The sequence below is a fragment of the Geotrypetes seraphini genome, chromosome 10, assembly GCF_902459505.1.
Source record: "Geotrypetes seraphini chromosome 10, aGeoSer1.1, whole genome shotgun sequence".
Lineage (NCBI taxonomy): Eukaryota > Metazoa > Chordata > Amphibia > Gymnophiona > Dermophiidae > Geotrypetes > Geotrypetes seraphini.
In genome coordinates this window covers 74,053,129-74,073,584 of record NC_047093.1, presented here as the reverse complement: position 1 = coordinate 74,073,584, position 20,456 = coordinate 74,053,129, and the positions used below count along the sequence as shown (strand labels likewise).

Here is a 20,456-nt window from a genome sequence, read left to right as displayed (position 1 = left end):
TGAGCAAAAATGAACCCCAATAGTAATGAAAGGCAAGGAAACCTGAAGCTCCAGAAGAAGGCACAGTCTTGCAATAGGTGAAATACAAAGCTGCCAATTTACTGAGTTCTAGGAGGGAGATTTTAAGCCAGTTCTGGATTTTTAACACCCTATCCTGGTGCATGATAAGACCTGCAGCACTGATTTCAGCAAATAAGAATTAGAGACTACAAATAGCACATTGCTATGGCATAGAAGTTCAAAACCAGGACTATACACACACACCTTTCTCCTAGAACTGGGTAACTTGGCAGTTCTGAAAACAAGTCTCCAGAGGGCGAGGGAATAGGATGAAGTTAAGAGGTGATAGGTTCAGGAGTAATGTAAGAAAAGGGTGGTAGAAGCTTGGAATGGTCTCTTGGTGGAGGTGGTAGAGATGGGGCTGTATCTGAATTCGATAGCGTGGGACAGGCATGTGGAATCTCTTAGGGAGAAGAGAAGATAATGGATGGTGGGGAAGGGCAGACTGGATGGGCCATTAGGCCTTTATCTGCTGGCATGCTTCTATATTTCTGTCTAGCAAAACAAAGAAAAATCCGAGTATGCAGTAAAAAGCGAGCACCAAAAACAAGAAAGAAACTGCAGATGGCAATGTACAAGGACAGGAATCTTTATTTAAAAACCATATAAATTTGTAATCCTTTAAAAGTGACTCTCATATACATGAAATACAGACCCTACATGGTCCATGTTTCAGAGAAACACTCCTTCCTCAGGGGTCCGGACTCACCCAGTGTGTCGGCTTAGAAGGAGATTTTTCGGCATCAGATTTGAAAATTTTGATGACCATATTACTACATTATTTTCTACATCACTCTCTACATGTGATACATTGGACATCTTGGAAGGAGTGTTTCTCTGAAAATTGGACCGTGTAGGGTCCGTATTCCATGCATATGAGAGTCACTTTTAAAGGATTACAAATTTATATGGTTTTTAAATAAAGATTCATGTCCTTGTACATTGCCATCTACAGTTTCTTTCTTGTTCTTGTTTCTATGTTTTTATCTGCCATTAATTTGATTTGGTTTAATTTATTAACTTAATATATCACTTAGTATAACTAAGATTTTAAAGCGGTTTACAATAAAATCAATACAAATGTTCATAAAGAAACAGATCAATCGAACATTGACATAGTTGTTGCTTTTTTCAAATAACCAAATCTTCAGAGCCTTACTAAACAATGAATAGCTGGAAATAACTACTCAAATCAATTGGCAGTGAATTCCACAGTGAGGATCCAGCGTAACAAAATAATCTGTTCCTAATCATTGTTAACGTAATAAAACTTACGGAAGGTAACTGGATCCGATTCTTGGTTTCTTCACTCAGAAACATACTTTAGTTTGGCACTGAAGCTGGCAGCATCCTTTTCTGCTTCTTTCCAGGTCCAGTAAAGGCCGGCTGCTTTTCTCCTGATGGCATGCTTTTTGCCAGTGGCTCCCATGACTGTACGGTCCGAGTGTGGAAAATGGAAACCACCGAGTGCCTCCATGTGTTAAGAGGTGCGTGTGTGCTCCTGGGTAACATTTTCTTTCCATGCTATATGGTTTAGCTCATTTTAAGCTTCCTTTTTTTGACTTCCTAAACTAAAACTAAACTAAATGTCATCTTATATACCGGGTCTTCAACCAAAGGAAGCTTGATGTGGTTAACAATAAATGTCCCTCAAACGCCATTCAACTTACCTTGAAAGAATTAACTAAATGCAATAATTTGTCATATAATAGCCAAACATGTAAATAAAAGCAATTTTCACCCACCAACTCTCATATAGCAACCTCCTGGGGCCATACCCCAAAGATCTTAATTATACAGATGGGGATAAGAAAGGCTTCAAGGAAAGGTACAGCTTTTCTACTGCATATCTCCCTATTTGACTCTATTTAGAATGTGCTTTATCTTTAGCATGATAAAGCCAATATACACTGTAGATGCCATGTAATGTGGACCTTGGGGGTCCAGAATATTTGACCATGTTATAAGTGAATTGGCACTGTATTGGGTCTGCACAAAACAAGTCCACCGGGAAAGTTCCAAGAGAACAAAACGCAAAGCAAAAAGAGAAAAAAGTGGAACTGATATCTTGTTGTACGATTTATTTGAAAAATGGTGCGGTGGTCAACACAATAAATTATACAATAGCACAAAATGCGCAATATAAATGTGGCATAGACCCGACACAGGCCGCGTTTCGTTTGTGACAACGACCTTCTTCCGGGGTCTGGTCTTGCTATAGAAACATAGAAACATAGAAATTGACGGCAGAAAAGGGCCATAGCCCATCGAGTCTGCCCATACCAATGACCCACTCCCTGATTCTTACTCTCCTAGAGATCCTACATGAATATCCCATTTTCTCTTGAAATCTAACACGCTGCTGGCCTCAATCACCCGCTGAGGCAGCTCGTTCCAATGATCGACCACCCTTTCGGTGAAGAAGTACTTCCTAGCATCACCCTGAAATTTCCCTCCCCTGATTTTCAGCGAGTGTCCTCTGGTTACCGAGGGCCCCGTAAGACTGAAGATATCATCTTTCACCACTATACGCCCAGTAATATACTTAAAGGTTTCAAACATGTCTCCTCTCTGTCTTCGCTCCTCCAGTGAGTACATCCGCAGTTTTTTTAACCTTTCTTCATACGTGAGATCCCTGAGCCCCAAAACGATCCTGGTAGCCATTCGCTGAACCGACTCAATTCTCAACACATCTTTTCGGTAGTGTGGTCTCCAGAATTGAACACAATACTCAAGATGAGGTCTCACCATGGATCTGTACAGTGGCATTATTACTTCAGGTTTTCTGCTGACAAAACCCCTACGGATACAGCCCATCATTTGTCTTGCCTTGGATGAAGCCTTCTCTACTTGATTGGCAGCCTTCATATCGTCGCTAATGATCACTCCTAAATCACGTTCCATCGTGGTCCTGCTATGAGCCACAAATTTTTAAAAAATGCAAAAAAACCCCACAAACCACTGAATGCGTAAAAAGCATAGTCTGTAAAACAACTACGCTGTTTATGCACACAGTGGCTCATAGCAAGACCGGATCCCAGAAGAAGGTCATTGTCACGACCAAAACACAGCCCGTATCGGGTCTATGCCACATTTATATTGTGCATTTTGTCCTATTGTATATTTTATTGTGTTGACCACTGCACCATTTTTCAAATAAATTGTACAAGAACCAGTTCCACTGTATTGGGTCTACAATTGACAATATATAGACTCATTATACCAAGTCAATTTAGGGCTCCTTTTACAAAGGTGTGTTAGGGCCTTAACGCGCAGAATAACGTGAGCTAAAATGCCACTTGCGCTAGCCGTTACCGCCTCCTCTTGAGCAGGTGGTAGTTTTTCGGGTAGCACGCACTATAGTGTGTGCTAATCTGATGCATGCACTAAAAATGCTAGCGCACCTTTGTAAAAGGAACCCTTAATGTATTCTTTGAAACTCTCCATTTTTTTTGTTTCAGGTCATAATAAGAGTGTAGAAACCGTTTGTTTCAGTCCTAGTTCCAAGAAACTGCTGTCAGCAGGTTGGGACCGTACAGCTATTCTCTGGGATGTTCAGGTAATATGCAAATTCCAAGGATGCCTAGGGTGAACCATCCCAGAGTGTGAGATTTGTCACCCTAAAGAATGAGATTGAAGGTAGAGAATGACACAGTGACAAAATTCATCACCGTTCCCATCCCCGCGGATAACCGCGGGAAATAATCCCATGTCATTTTCTAGTGTCTATTTCAACCTCGGTCCTTCTACACTAGCATTCTTCAAAACAAATCAGTGGTTGTTGTCTGAAAAGGACACAGACAGAGTGGAAGCAATATGGGTAAATTCTCTCAGCTGATATAATTGCTCTTCGTTCAGTGGCTAAAAGTATGCACATAGGTTTCCAAGGGCAAAGAAAGGAACTGCAGACAGGTGTACAAAACGTAGGCAAAGTTTATTTAAAACAGATGGTTGTGTACAAATAGACCATTTTCTACAAAATATGGGACCCAACACGGTCCGTGTTTCGATCAGCACGTCTTCTTCAGAGGTCCCATAAAATGGTGTTATTAAGGGACAAAAAACTGTGGATACAGATGTTCTGGCGATAATTATACACTGACATATAAAACCATGAAAATTCAATGATAAAAAGTACAGTGATAAAAAAACAACCGGACCCACTGTATTTTTATCATTGTTCTTTTTATCTTTGAATTTTCATGGTTTTATATGTCAGTGTATAATAAATTATCTCCAGAACATCTGTATTCACAGTTTTTGGTTTTTTTTCATCGGTGGATTGTTTTCACTGTGGATCAGTGGGTCTCCCCATTTTTCTTTGATATCAAGGGACATGCAACAAATATGCCATAAAATGGTGGTATCAAGGAACACGCAATAAATATGCCTGATCTGTATGTTGTGTACTTCACGATCAAAATATGCTGTTTAAGAAACATGTATCTGTAGGTAAAGGATGAGGGAACAGGGAGAGGCCATAGCGGGGTGCATGCTCGGATTTCATCTTACTAGTTGGGCCACTTGTTTTTTCTTTTCATAGGCTTAGTTGTCATGAAAATAGTGATCAGGATCAGTGCACTGGCACTGAGGTTCTAATCAGTGAGAAAAGAGGCTCGAGGACTATTAATGACAAAGCCTTCAAATGAGTGTGACAAACTACTGAGTGAGACTTGGCATTTATAGAATTCTACTGGCCCCTTAACTTTCAGGATGAACTAACGTTCTAATAACATAGAATAAGTTAATGAAAGCAGAACACTGTACCATAAATACATATCATTAGGTTTAGTAAATCTATCCACATAGAACTTGATCTATCCAAACTGACAGCATTCTTCATTCATCACCCCTGAATATCACCCATCTCTTTACCTTATGTTAATTGAGACACTTCGGTTTCAGCTTGCTTCTAACCCACCATTAAATTTCCTTCTTCACCCTCCTCTTTCAACTAATCAGTCACTCCAGTTCCTACAGGAAATTCTCAAAGACTTATGCTTAAACACCCCTCACCCTGTAGTTCTTGGCAGTGGTCCTCACCAAAATGGTGCCCAGGGCAGACACCCCCCTCCCCCCCCCCACACACACTCACTACGCCACTGGTTCTTGGTGATTTCAGTATTCAATGTGACAATCCAGCTTCTTCAACAGCTAAAGACTTCCTCATGCTAATCTCTGATCTTAACATGATTACACCCATTACTAAACCTACACAAACCCCCTCTTCTACATAGCCACGCGGCAACAACCCCAAAGCCCTTTAAATCTCTATGGGCTTTGGGGCCGTTACCGCGCAGCAGCTGCTAGTGCAGCTATGTAGAAGACGGGGATAGTGGTGGTCATATTATCAACCAATTCCTGTCTGTACAGACTCCCCACTATTTTCTCCACAACACTGAGCTTCACCTCCTCCTATGGAGTGATCATTGCTTAATAACATTCTCTTTGACTGCTTCTGGCTCCGTGACATGTGTTTTACATAAGCAATCTACCTATAGGGACCTTAATGGCATTGCCTTTATTAAAATTGAAAGGGATATTTCCTCTACTAAAATTGAAAGGGGATAGATTCCGTACGAATGTAAGGAAGTTCTTCTTCACCCAGAGAGTGGTAGAAAACTGGAACGCTCTTCTGAAGTCTGTCATAGGAGAAAACACCCTCCAGGGATTCAAGACAAAGTTAGACAATTTCCTGCTGAACCGGAACGCACGCAGGTAGGGCTAGACTCAGGGCGCTGGTCTTTGACCGGAGCGCCGCCGCGTGAGCGGACTGCTGGGCACGATGGACCACTGGTCTGACCCAGCAGCGGCAATTCTTATGTTCTTATCTCTAGACACAGTTGCTCCACAACTACCTTATAAGCAATATCGAACATCTACAACCAGAAATCCCTGATTCACCAAAGACCTTTCTCTTCTGAAAAGTCAAGTGTGTGAGACTGAATATAGGTGGTGTCACTACCCAACTCACTTCACTCTTGACTTATAAAACAACCGCTAGTTCCTATAATAAAGCTGTTACCTTAACGAAGAAATCACATTATACCGCTAAAATAGAGCATGCACCAAAAAACATCAATTCTATACAAAAACCTCAAATCCCTAACCAAATATGTTGTTAAATCTTCTAATCATCCGTTACCTACTGCTCAAATTCTGGCTAACTACTATCATAAGAAATACAATCTCTTGTAACACCCCGCAGACACCTACCCCATCATGCCCTAAGCAGCACTATGGCAAATTTCAATCTTCCATCTACCACAACATGTAATTTACTTAAATCGTTGTAATGTAATTCTCTCGGTAATGTCCTGATCTCTTTTAACTGTAATCCGCTTAGAACCGCAAGGCACATGCGGAATAGAAATCACAAATGTAATGTAATGTAATGTAAAACAACTCTCTCGAATCATCTCAAGCTGCACACAACTACATTTTCAGCTGACCCCCATCCCATCTACTTTACTCAAAAGATCTCTCTCATCCTTTCTCCCTTTCAATGATCTTGTGCAGCCTTCTAGCGATACAGGCAGCGAAAATTGACCCCACCATCACCAAACTGATGATCAAAACAACAGACATCAAAGTGTTTCGAAAAGAAATCAAAACATTTCTATTCAAAAAACACGTCCCTACTTACTAATCTCTTCCCCATTCGCACATGCTCTCCCTCCCCCGTGAATAACACATTAGTCATCTCCTAGAACCATACCCACCAAAAATATTCTGATTCCTAAATAGCATCTACCTTCAGAATCCACCAAACTTCTTCCTTCATTGTTAGGTAACTTTTCTCCTGTAACCCGTATACACTGATATTCTCCACTGTATCCTGTAAACACTTGATTCTTTGCTATGTAATTCTTTCGGAAAAATCCAGATATCTTATAATTTGTAACTCTCTACCATATTATGTAAAGTACATGAATCACTGTTACGGAATTCTCTCGGTAATGTCCAGATCTCTTCTAATCTGTAATCCGCCTAGAACCGCAAGGCACAGGCGGAATAGAAATCACTAATGTAATGTAATGTAATGTAGTTTCCCTGCCTTGATCTCTGAGATCAGCATATCAAAATCGACTCATAATTCCATCCTATTGTGAAATTGTACACGAACATGTCAGAACTGTCATCTTTTCTGTGAACGGACCTCAATTATGGAACTCTTTACCTTTTATCTCTTCAACTACCGGCTTCCATAGACAAATTTAAAACCGATTTAAAAAATTTCTCTTTCAAGACACATATTGCAACTGAAAAAATGCAGAGCTTACCGAATGTATTTAACCTCCCTCTATCCTTTTAAAAAGCTGTAGTTCGCCCTTCTAACCTCACCTTAATGTTGCTATTATATTCTGTCTCACCCAAATCCCTGTCCTTTTTTCCTGCAATTTTAGATTGTAAGCCACCCAGAAAGTCTGCCTTTGGTGCAGGATAGAAGAAATTAAATAAACTTGGAAATTGGAAGCCACACTCTCAGCTCTTCATATACAGAAATCTGTTTAATAACTGATACAGATCTGAAAAACATAATTTTGATTTTCCAGAGGGCACAGGCTTGCAGTTTAGTGCTTTGTACTCGCAGAGAACATTTCTCCTTAGCCATCCTTTTGATCCGAATAGGTTGATATACTGTATACTTTGAGCACATTTCTCTTTAAAGAACTACACACCCATAAAGAAAGATATTCTTGGTACATCAAGAGCCCATCTTTTCTCCTTTAGTATTAGCTGTTTACAGTAATTAATGCCTGCAGACTTTTTCTACAGCTGCTGTTTCCTTTTTATAGGTAGGATGCATATTGAAGGTCTTCTCTGGGCATCATGATGTCATCCAGACCAGCGCATTCTCACCTAACACACCACACCTGGTAAAGATACAAAACTGTATAGCTCATACTTGTCAATACTTTGGACTTGCCTGTCTGCTAGGGGTGTGCATTCAGTTCATTAGTGCAACTTAAAAAACTTAGTGGAAGTAGGGGCTCATGTGCTAATGACCATATATTAATGGAAGAATTTGCAAGTGGTCATTAATACAGAAAATGGAAAAATCAGCCATTTTACCCTTGTGGCAAAAATCCAGTCGGGTTTTTAGGATTTCCCCAATGAATATGCATGAGATCCATTTGCATGTAGGAATGACTTGCTATAAAGACGTGCTAAGGTCACTTTATACATCAGTTTGGTAAAAAGTCCCTTAAATTTTGATTTAAAAAATATCCATGACAGTTCTGATAAAACTTCCAGAAGGGTAGCTCTATTACTCTGTGGTAACAAATTCTTTTTGTCAAGTGCATCTGAAGAAGACATCTTTTAAAAGTTTATGCTTCACTAAATCTGTTAGATAATAAAAGTACCACCAGCCACGGGTGTTATCATATATCTGGCACCAGCACTCATCCCAGCAAGATGCTTACTGCCTAAATAAAGAGTGATAGGGAGGAAATGAACCATGCAGTCATCACAGTCTGTACCTATGAGACCAACATATGCATCACAGTTGTGTTATGTTTTTGCTGTCCTATTTCTAGTGAATGTGGAGATTAGATGACCTTTTCCTTAGCAGAGGTTTTCTATTTCTTTTTACTTGTTTATCCTGGTGGTTTATCCTGGTGGTCTCCAAAGTAGGTGCCAGCCAGGTTGACCCTAGTTAGCATCTGAGATATAAGGTCACTGTTACTGTTGACAATAATCACATAAATTAACCCACTAAAAATCTGTCATCATTCAATAGGGGTTATTCAAATTATTGTTTTCATTTTTATTCAGTAGGGAAAATGCCTCAGAATCAGAGCCAATAAACCCATATGGATCACAAACGTGATAATTCACTCAGCTCACAATGAACAGTCATAGGCAAAAATCCTTTATTAAATACTTTTTTCTTTTATTGCTTAACTGTTTTCATAACTTTAAAACTACCTTTCCTAAAACCCGTGCATAGATACTGTTTTACAAAAATCCCCAAATTGTTACCCCTTGTGTTGAAAAAATAACTTTAAACATAGAGACAGCAGTTCAATCTCTATTCATAGAGGAAAAATGTAACTTAGCTTTTGTATTTGCTTTTCATGATTCCTTAATTCATCTTTAAGTACACTTTTGAAGCTGCTTTTAGCTGAATACTTTAAAAACAAAATTACAACTGGCAGGACAAACTTCGCAGGAACCCCAACCCACTTAGAAGAGATCACAATGCCCCCCACAGAAAAAGAATCAGCTGCACCAGACAGAACCTGGTCCCACTTCTCCACAATACAATGGTCCGACCTTAACAAACTCTATAAAAAAAACAACCACGCAGCTTGCGACCTCAAACAATGCCCTCCATACCTATTAAAAACCTCCAGCCTAAAATTCCGCACTCTCCTCATGCAATGGATACAAACCATGCTCAAAGATGGCCTTTTCCCACAAGACTTCTCCAAAATCATTGTTACCCTGATCTTGAAAGACCCAAAAGGAGCAACAGATCAACCATCCAACTACAGACCCATCGCCTCAATTCCACTATATGTCAAGCTAATGGATAGCCTCGTAGCTAAACTCCTCACCAACTACCTAGAAAACCACAATTTGCTCCACCCTACGCAGTCTGGATTCAGAGCCAACTTCAGCAATGAGACACTACTAGGCTCCCTTATGGACACAACTAGACAACACCTCAGCACAGACAAAAAAATGCTGATTATACAACTAGATCTCACCGCAGCATTTGACCTGGTAGACCATGACATCCTGCTACAAATACTAGATACAATAGGAATCACAGACAAAGTACACACATGGTTTCAAGGATTCCTACAATCCAGGACCTACAGAGTAAAGACAAACAAATAAAAATCAGAACCATGGTCCAACCCCTGTGGCGTACCCCAAGGCTCGCCATTATCCCCAACATTCTTCAATCTCTACATTGCATCCCTCGGCACCTGCCTAGACAAGATAGGCTTAACCTCCTATAGCTATACAGATGACATCACCATTCTCCTTCCTTTTAATCAGCCAACGCACACCATGACAGACACACTATACAGAACTCTAGAAACAGTGGCAACATGGATGAAAGACCACAAACTAAAACTGAACCCAGACAAAACAAAATTCATACTTCTCGAAAAAAAATAAAACCCCAACCATAACAAACCTAGTAATAAACTAAGTCACATACCTACTCTAAAACTTCTGGGAATGAAGATAGACAGATGCTGCACCATGCAACCACAAATCAACAAAACAATACAGAAATCATTCGCGGTCATGAGAACCCTAAGGCAAGTTCAAAAATTCTTTGACAGAAAACAATTCCAGCTCATGGTCCAGTCCCTAGTCCTAGGTCTCCTCGACTACTGCAACATCCTCTATCTCCCTTGCTCCGCAACAATGATAAAACAACTACAAACAGTACAAAACATGGCCCTGAGACTAATCTATTCACTAAGAAAACACGACCACATCACCGAGGCATACCTCGACTCACACTGGCTCCCAATTCAAGCAAAAATACTATTTAAATTCTACTTATTATTTAAATCCATAAATGGTGACAGCCCAGCCTACTTGAACAACCGCCTAATCCAAACTACCACAACCAGACACAGGAGAACCCAGACTCCATTCACATACCCTCCAATCAGAGACATCAAATGGAAAAAACTGTACGAAGGCCTTCTAGCCACACAGGCAGCAAAACTAGACCACCAACTCTCCATTCTACTACCGTATTTTCACGCAAATAACACGCACCCGTATAAAACGCGCACACGTGTATAGCGCGCAGAAATCACGATGATAAGCACAAAAACTTTGGTATAACGCGCTCACGATTATACCGCGCATGCTGCCCGACTCTCCGTTCACCCCCCTGACTTCCGTGCACTGCCCCGCCTCTCCGTGCGCTGTCCCGACCCTCCGTTCACCCCCCCCTGACTTCCGTGCACTGCCCCGACTTTCCGTGCGCTGTCCCGACTCTCCGTTCACCCCCCCCCTGACTTCCGTGCACTGCCCTGAATTTCCGTGCGCTGTCCCGACTCTCCGTTCACCCCCCCTGACTTCCGTGCACTGCCCCGCCTCTCCGTGCGCTGTCCCGACTCTCCGTTCACCCCCCCTGACTTCCGTGCACTGCCCCGCCTCTCCGTGCGCTGTCCCGACTCTCCGTTCCCCCCCCCCTGACTTCCGTGCACTGTCCCCCCTTGAAGGTCTGTCCCCATCCTGAAAGCCTGATGCCCCCCCCCCGACGTCCGATACATCCCTCCCCCCGAAGGACCGCCGACTCCCCAACAATATCGGGCCAGGAGGGAGCCCAAATCCTCCTGGCCACGGCGACCCCCTAACCCCACCCCGCACTACATTACGGGCAGGAGGGATCCCAGGCCCTCCTGCCCTCGACGCAAACCCCCCTCCCCCCAACGACCGCCCCCCCCCTAAGAACCTCCGACCGCCCCCCCAGCCGACCCGCGACCCCCCCTGGCGACCCCCACGACCCCCCCACCCCCCTTCCCCGTACCTTTGGTAGTTGGGCCAGAAGGGAGCCCAAACCCTCCTGGCCACGGCGACCCCCTAACCCCACCCCGCACTACATTACGGGCAGGAGGGATCCCAGGCCCTCCTGCCCTCGACGCAAACCCCCCTCCCCCCCAACGACCGCCCCCCCCAAGAACCTCCGACCGCTCCCCCAGCCGACCCGCGACCCCCCTGGCGATCCCCACGACCCCCCCACCCCCCTTCCCCGTACCTTTGGTAGTTGGCCGGACAGACGGGAGCCAAACCCGCCTGTCCGGCAGGCAGCCAACGAAGGAATGAGGCCGGATTGGCCCATCCGTCCTAAAGCTCCGCCTACTGGTGGGGCCTAAGGCGCGTGGGCCAATCAGAATAGGCCCTGGAGCCTTAGGTCCCACCTGGGGGCGCGGCCTGAGGCACATGGTCGGGTTGGGCCCATGTGCCTCAGGCCGCGCCCCCAGGTGGGACCTAAGGCTCCAGGGCCTATTCTGATTGGCCCACGCGCCTTAGGCCCCACCAGTAGGCGGAGCTTTAGGACGGATGGGCCAATCCGGCCTCATTCCTTCGTTGGCTGCCTGCCGGACAGGCGGGTTTGGCTCCCGTCTGTCCGGCCAACTTCCAAAGGTACGGGGAAGGGGGGTGGGGGGGTCGTGGGGGTCGGCCAGGGGGGTCGCGGGTCGGCTGGGGGGGCGGTCGGAGGTTCTTGGGGGGGGGACGGTCGTTGGGGGGGAGGGGGGTTTGCGTCGAGGGCAGGAGGGCCTGGGATCCCTCCTGCCCGTAATGTAGTGCGGGGTGGGGTTAGGGGGTCGCCGTGGCCAGGAGGGTTTGGGCTCCCTTCTGGCCCGATATTGTCGGGAAGTCGGCGGTCCTTCGGGGTGGGGGTGCGAGTGGTCCTGCCGGGGGGGGGGGATGTATCGGACGTCGGGGAGTCGGCCGGGCAAGAGGGCTTGGGCTCCCTCTTGCTCCGATCGTGGATGCGGGTGCGGGTGGGAGCGCGTGCGAGTGGTCGTTCGGGGTGGGGGTGCGAGTGGTCCTGCTGGGGGGGTGAATCGGGCGTCGGGCGGGGTGGGAACTATGTTTGAAAACTTTCGTATACCGCGCTCACGCATATAACGCGCGAGGGGTATGCGCGGTAGGTAAAAACGCGTATAACGCGCGCGTTATATGCGTGAAAATACGGTAATCGCGACCCCAGACTACAAAACTTTCAGAAAAGAAGTAAAACCCCTGCTATTCAAGAAATCCATGAAGACTAACTAACACCGTATGAAACATTTCAATCTTCTGAAGCAATCCAGAAATCCTCTTCTGTAATCCGCCTTGAACCACAAGATAATGGCGGAATAATAATCACTAATGTAATATAAAGTAACCAACGTGGCCTGAATTTCGTGGGTATTAATTTCTTCCCCACTGCATCAGGGTGTCCTTGCAGCAGCTTAACTTTTGCTTCCATCTGTGTCACGATCTGCCATCCTGAAAGGAATCAAAATGGTGTTAATTTATCAAAATGGTGGGTTAATTTATGTGATTATTGTATGTTTTAGACCACTAGGTCTTATTTATAAGTATTATTACTGTTGGGCAGTTTCACTGCTGTTCTCTGGACAAAGTGGAATCCTGCACTCTGGCTGCTTTTGCCCATGGTCAACAACTCTATGTATGCAAGGATGATTTGTTATTTTTGCTGTGCTCTTGGTTAATCATCCTTGGCATCTTTCCTTGTATCATGGGAAAAAAGGAGAGAATGATCGTACTGGAGTGTTTTTGCTAAAAAATAAAAATATATGAAGTTTTTTGAATGTTTCCATAGCACAACTATTTCTTCGTAGGCCACTGGCTCTTGGGATTATACAGTGAAAGTCTGGAATTTGAAGAGTGAAAATAAAGACAAAACACTAGCAGGCCACAAAGGCAACATCAGCTGTGTGTGTTTCTCCATGCCTGGGATGCTGGTAAGAACCGCTGTTCACCATCTCTTCCTACATCCCTCCCTGGGTCACCCTGTTTCATTTTTTTAATTGGGCTATGGATTCCATCCTAAAACAAAATAGACATGGCTATTTTGATTTTGCATATTTAATGTTTAAACAATATTAATTGGCCAATTTATAATTACTATCATCTTACCATAGATTCCAGTTGAAATTAAGATCCTTCTAACATTCAGACATATACTTACTGTATTTCTAGCTGTTATTCTGTGTTACATTCAGACATGTCTATCTTCCATTTTTAGGCCTCAGGCTCCTGGGATCGAACTGTACGTGTTTGGAACCCTCTGATCGGAACTCTGATTTTCATGCTGAATGGCCACTTAGGATGGGTGAAGAGTTTGACATTCTCCAGAGATGGAATGCTACTGGCCACTGCAGGATATGATGAGATGGTAGCAAAGATTATGCTTAATATACTTCTACATGAATGAAAGCAGAGGGAAAGAGCCAGGATGGAATGCAGCAATTAGATCAGCTATCCTGGCACATGCACTGGGTCAGATACCTCACATAATATCTGTGTAATAGCACAAAAATTTTAACGATAAATTGGTTTGGAAAGGGAAAAAAGGAAGGAGTACAAGTGTTCTGCAAATTCTTTAACTATTTTGGTGCCTAAATTTTCAAAACTGTTTAATTTCTGAAAAATACAAAGTAATTCAGACCATTTAGCATCTCTGCCATTCTGAGCTGATACCATTCAGATGCTGGTATATCAAACAGAATACAGGCAGTCCCCGAGTTACAGATGCCTGATTATCTGAATTCAAGAAGGCATGGAATAGGCACATGGCATCTCTCAGAGAGAGAAAGAGATAATGGTTACTGCAGATGGGCTTCATTTTATTTCAATGAGCAATATTTTCAGTGGCATAGACTCCTACACTTCTCCTGCAGCAGATTCAGGAATGATGCTTGGCCACATTAACAACAGTGTGTGGTTTTGCATGCTGTACCTTAGAGGGAACACTGGTAGGGACAGTTGGCCCTTTTGTCAGCTGGGAACAGAGATAAGCAGCGAAAATCTTAAAATCTATAAGTTTTGAGTTACCGTACATACAAATCTGACTTAAAGAGCAGCTTTAAAAACATAACTCGTTCTTAACCCAGGAACTGACTGTAAATAAAATTCCATTAATATAATTGCCCTGCTCCTTTGTATAGCTCCACTTGCGGAAAGATAAATTATATCTTACCGGCTAATTTTCTTTCCTTTAGTCCCTCCAGACTGGTCCAGATGTTTGGGTTATGCACTCATATCAACAGATGGAGACTGAGAACCACTGACATCAATGTACACCTATCATAATAACCATGTGCACCTTTTAGCAAGTCAATATTTCTATACCAAAGCAGAAAGAACTTGAGAAACTAAAGAAAAAAAATATCAATTTTTGGTAACATAAGAATTGCCACTGCTGGGTCAGACCAGTGGTCCATCGTGCCCAGCAGTCTGCTCATGCGGCGGCAGCGCTCCCCCCCTCCCCCCCAGTCAAAGACCAGTGCTCTAAATGAGTCCAGCCTCACTTGTCCAATTTTGTCTTGAATCCCTGGAGTGTGTTTTCCTCTATAACAGACTCCAGAAGAGCGTTCCAGTTTTCTACCACTCTCTGGGTGAAGAAGAACTTCCTTACTTTTGTACAGAATCTACCCCCTTTCAACTTTAGAGAGTGCCCTCTCATTCTCCCTACCTTGGAGAGGGTGAACAATCTGTCTTTATCTACTAAGTCTATTCCCTTCAGTATTTTGAATGTTTCGATCATGTCCCCTCTCAGTCTCCTCTTTTCAAGGGAGAAGAGGCCCAGTTTCTTCATTCTCTCACTGTACAGCAACTCCTCCAGCCTTAACCAGCTCTTCTCTGGACCCTTTCGAGTAGTACCGTGTCCTTCTTCATGTATGGCAACCAGTGCTGGACGCAGTACTCCAGGTGAGGGCACACCATGGCCCGGTACAGCGGCATGATAACCTTCTCTGATCTGTTCATGATAAGAACATAAGAATTGCCACTGCTGGGTCAGACCAGTGGTCCATCGTGCCCAGCAGTCCGCTCACGCGGTAGCCCCTAGGTCAAAGACCAGTGCTCTAAATGAGCCTAGCCTCACCGCCGTACTTTCCAGTTGAGCAGGAACTTGTCCAACTTTGTCTTGAATCCCTGGTCTTGAACCCCTTCTTTATCATTCCTAGCATTCTGTTTGCCACCTCACATTGCACGGACGGCTTCATCGACTTGTTGATCAGAACTCCCAAGTCTCTTTCCTGGGAGGACTCTCCAAGTACCACCCCGGACATCCTGTATTCGTGCATGAGATTTTTGTTACCGACATGCATCACTTTACACTTATCCACGTTGAACCTCATTTGCCATGTCGATGCCCATTTCTTGAGCTTGATTATATCACGTTGCAGATCTTTGCAATCCCCCTGTGTCTTCACTACTCTGAATAACTTTGTATCGTCCGCAAATTTAATCATCTCACTCATCATACCAATGTCCAGATAGTTTATAAAGATGTTGAAGAGCACGGGTCCAAATACCGAGCCCTGCGGCACCACACTGGTGACGCTCTTCCAGTCCGAGTATTGTCCATTTACCCCCACTCTCTGTTTCCTATGCTCCAGCCAGTTTTTAATCCATGTGAGTATTTCACCCTCGATTCCATGGCTTGCATGTGGATTGGTATATCTTGCTCTCTCTCTCTCTCTAACACTGATCCACTGTCATTCATCTTCTATAGACACCAACAGTAATACCACTGGAACACTATTTAAGGCTAGTTTCTGAAATGGTCTGGAAGGAGTAAAGGAAAGATAATTAGAGGTAAGACCTAATTTATCTTTCCTTAGCATCCCTCTAGACTGATTTAGACACTTGGAAAGTATCAAAGCTCTACCCTCTACAGGTGAGCCCTTCCCAAGGCCAAACCACACGATATTCAAAGGGTTTAACCAGCAATTTTCAGTCTACTAACCAGTTAAGTAGCTGCATAGAGTTAGGACAACAAAAAGGCCCTAAAGTTAACCAGTCTGAATATTTCTGGTGCCAGGTTATCATCCGGGTGACCACTGATATCCAGATTTTCAATGCCAGGAATCACACATGCCCTAATATCAGGAGTCAGTTCAGCCTATGGCTATTAGCAGCTCTGGTAGCACATACTGCCGCAGGTTGAATATTGAGTGGAAAGTTTGCACTTGCTCACCAAAAACTGCATCCTGCTAACACTGAACATCCAACTGATAGTGTTTCACAAAGGATGCAAGAATGACCAGAGGGGAAATAAGATTGGTCTCTGCCCACAATGATGTCTGTCACCTGGTCAAATGTGCCTTAAGAACCAGAGGCACTGGATGGCCCCAAAATACATACATATTTTTATGCATACAGCATGAACAAATTCAGTGGCCATATAAAAAAAAAACATCTCATATAACATGTCCACACATATAACATGTGTGTGTTATATACGTGAAATACAGCTTCTGGCAGATCTCCTGGTGTCTGATATTTTTTCCTTTCACTTACTTTCCTACCTGCACTCCCTCCCCATAGACCTCCTTATTTTGTTTTTAATTCACACAGGAGCCTCAAGTAGCATCGGTGGGCCTCTCCTCTGGCACACCATAGAAAGTAAATGGGAGGCTGGCTGTGTAAAAAATTCCATATAGCACACTCAAGTATATAGCATGTGGGTGATCTACTGGTTGGTAAAATTGAATGGGCCATTTGGCTTTTATCTGCCATCATGTTTCTATGTTTCTATATAATGGTTACTGCGGATGGGCAGACTAGATGGGCCATTTGGCCTTTATCTGCCATCATGTTTCTATGTTTGCATATAACATGTGAATTATATGCATGAAAATATGGGAGTCTTTTTATCCAATATGCAATTGATACCTTCACTGCCACTTCCAAACAAAGCAATTAAATTATTTGAGCAATGAAACTTTCCTCAGCCAAAGATACTCACGTAACACATTACCTACATCCAACTAATGGAACTGCCTCTGCTTCATGGCCACCTTCAAGCCTTCTAAAACTGGCAGAGAGATTCTCTGGTTGACAGATATTTAAGAGGCCTAATCAACAACTCATCTCAAAATTCTAACCATATTTGGATGACAGGCCAGCATCTTTTTGCCTACTAAGTCTCTATAGCTTGCCAATGATTTTACCTGTACTTTCAGGGAAGCCAAGGCCAACACTCTATCTAGCAAAAAGTCCAAAATCTTTCCTAGGAAAGCCCTGAGGGGCACAAGGTATTGCTATCAGCAGTAATTTTCATAAATGTACCAAATCCTGACATAAGCCAAAGAAGTAGTCTCCTTCCTTGACTTCAACATGGTAGAAATCACCATACCTGAATATCCTCTTTTTCGTAGCCTTGCCCTCTCAAGAGCCAAGCCATAAGACAAAATAGAAATAGATCTAGCATGTGAACTGGACCCTGCAGCAAAAGACTTTCTGCTATCAAGAACTTCATTGGAGCTGTTAGACATATCAGGGCTCTGTACCAGGGTCTCTGGAGCCAGTTTAGAGTTACCAACATCACCAGATTTTAGTGGCCTTTTATCTGTTGGCCATGGCATGAACACATACAGCAATCTGTCCTGGAGACATAGCTGAAGGGCATCTATTCCTTCCAACTAAAAGTCTCTCCACAGACTGAAAAATCTGAATACTTTCACATTGCTCACCAACTCCATCAAGCCAATTAGTGGTTGGCCTCAGGCAGCATGAAGGCTTCTCAGGATACACTTCATTCTCCTGGATCCATGAGATTTTTGCTCAAATAATCCACCTGAACATTCTCTATGCCTGCCACACGAGCTGTAAACAGATCTGACAGATGGCTCTCCCTAGACCATCAAACTCATTGCTTTTGCCACCACCTAGTGACTCTTTGTCCTCTGCTGTCATGTTGTCCAACAGTATTCTCGTTGCTTTGCCTTTGAGCCATGACTGGAAGGCCATCAAAGCCAGGTGGGTAACCCTGGTCTCCAATTTGTTGAGGGACCACTTTGTTTTTTTCCTCAGATCAGAGTTCCTGCACCATCTGACCCAGCCAATAAGCCCCCCAGCCCTTGAGACATTCATAGTTATAATCATCCACTCCAGAGGTTCCAAACAAATATTTTGTGTTCATTTTGGACTGTGAAGTCACCAAACCAGACAACTCCTCATCTCTTCTCAGAGTAACCTCCTCACCTCCAACTTTTGCATTTGCATTTACCAGTGTAACAGAAAAGCTTCCTGAAGGAGACACGTGTGCTCAGGCCCATTGAACCACCTCCAGTAACGCTATCATGGAACCTAACACCTTATGATAATCCCAGGCTTGTGGCTCCTGATACTCAAAAGGCTTTGCACATGTGGCTGGAGCTTCTTGGAACCAATGGCAGAAACTCCTATTCGTGTTGGATGTTGAAGCAGACTCCCAGGTATTCCAGTTTGCTTTTGGCTGGATTGACCACTCACTCCAACTGATTCACCCACAAGGTGACTCTATGACTCTCCTGAAAAGACTTTGCTTGAATCAACCAGTCCACAACCACTATCATCTTGGAGAAAGATCTTGGTGCCATCACCAGGTTGAAAGGCAGAGCACATAATGTATAAATGCTGTCCCTAGATCACAAACTGCAGGAATCACTAGTAAGATGAAGATAGGCTTCTATAAGGTCCAAGGATATCAAATATTCTTCTTGTATGGCTGCTACAATGACCAACTACACAGTTTTCATACAAAACCTGGGCACCCATAGCACACTGTTGACTTGCTTGAGATCTAGAATAGGTCAAAAGGTCCCCTCTTTCTTGGGTACCATGAGGTAAAATGAATACATTCCTGTGCCATGTTTCCTTATTATCATGGCCTATAATTTTAGAGTTGTTCTGACTGCTCCCACCTTCACCATGGAGAACATTAAACAATCCAGCCATGGCCAAGCAAACTCCAGGGTGCACTTTTCTTCAACATCTGCTGCCACAAAAGTACTCACTTCTCTGGAAATATCTGCTGCACTGAACTCCACTAACTCTACTAGGATGGAAACATTGGACATCTCTGAAATGGCCTCTATCTATTGCCCCCCTATTGCTTATTCTCTAGGAGACAGGTAACTTGGCTTCTCCTAAACTCTTAATCATCTTATCCAGTTCCTCACCAAACAACCACCTTCTCCTGATAGGGAGCTTGTTTAATTTGATCTTAGAAGTCATGTCTGCTGACCAACTCCATAGCCTCAGGGATATATCAAAGGCTACCAAAAGCACCATACTCTTCACTACGGTCTAAGAAGATCATAAAGAGCATCCAACAGGAAGCATGACCCCATTTCTATCTTGCACATGGCCATCTCCCTCCAAGAGGACTCTTCCACCAGCCTATACAACACTATTTCTACCCATCTGAAGCTTACCTTACCACTAAACCACTGCTAACAACATTCTCAAAGTCAACACTGAAACAGTGAAGGCTTGCTTGAACAGAGTTGCAATTATCTGGACTGAGGGTCTTTCAAGGTAGCACTTCCTTCCACCGGTATTGTGGTCTTCTTCCTCATTGCCCAGACAACCAAGTCCACTTGTGGAGACCTCAAGTTCTCTCTATCCTCCACTGTGATCAGGTTCAGCCCACTTATGGCCTAGTCAACAGGGTGAATCCAGCTTTTCCCATTCATCTGTAATCATATACCAGATCATTTAGTGCAAAGGGAGGTACTGAACTGAGCACCTTATCTCCTGTAACAGGGTTTCAACCTTCTCTGCACCTTCTTCCTTACATTGCTAAGAGAAATTGAAGGCTACTGTCACCTATGAAAAAAGATCCTGAAGCTCATCCCTGTGGAAGATTCAGATCACAGACTGGTCTTCACCAGGAAGCA

At 43.6% G+C, this 20,456-nt stretch overlaps 1 protein-coding gene across 1 annotated transcript in view; it reads left to right on the top strand.

Moving 5' to 3' along the window:
- Positions 1 to 20,456, top strand: part of WDR38 (WD repeat domain 38) — a 42,063-nt gene that overhangs the window by 10,816 nt on the left and 10,791 nt on the right. The window contains exons 3-7 of the mRNA XM_033961337.1: positions 1,431 to 1,547; positions 3,522 to 3,619; positions 7,860 to 7,940; positions 13,404 to 13,526; positions 13,811 to 13,960. Of these exons, the coding sequence (XP_033817228.1) occupies positions 1,431 to 1,547; positions 3,522 to 3,619; positions 7,860 to 7,940; positions 13,404 to 13,526; positions 13,811 to 13,960 (569 nt within the window). The remainder of the gene's footprint in view (positions 1 to 1,430; positions 1,548 to 3,521; positions 3,620 to 7,859; positions 7,941 to 13,403; positions 13,527 to 13,810; positions 13,961 to 20,456) is intronic.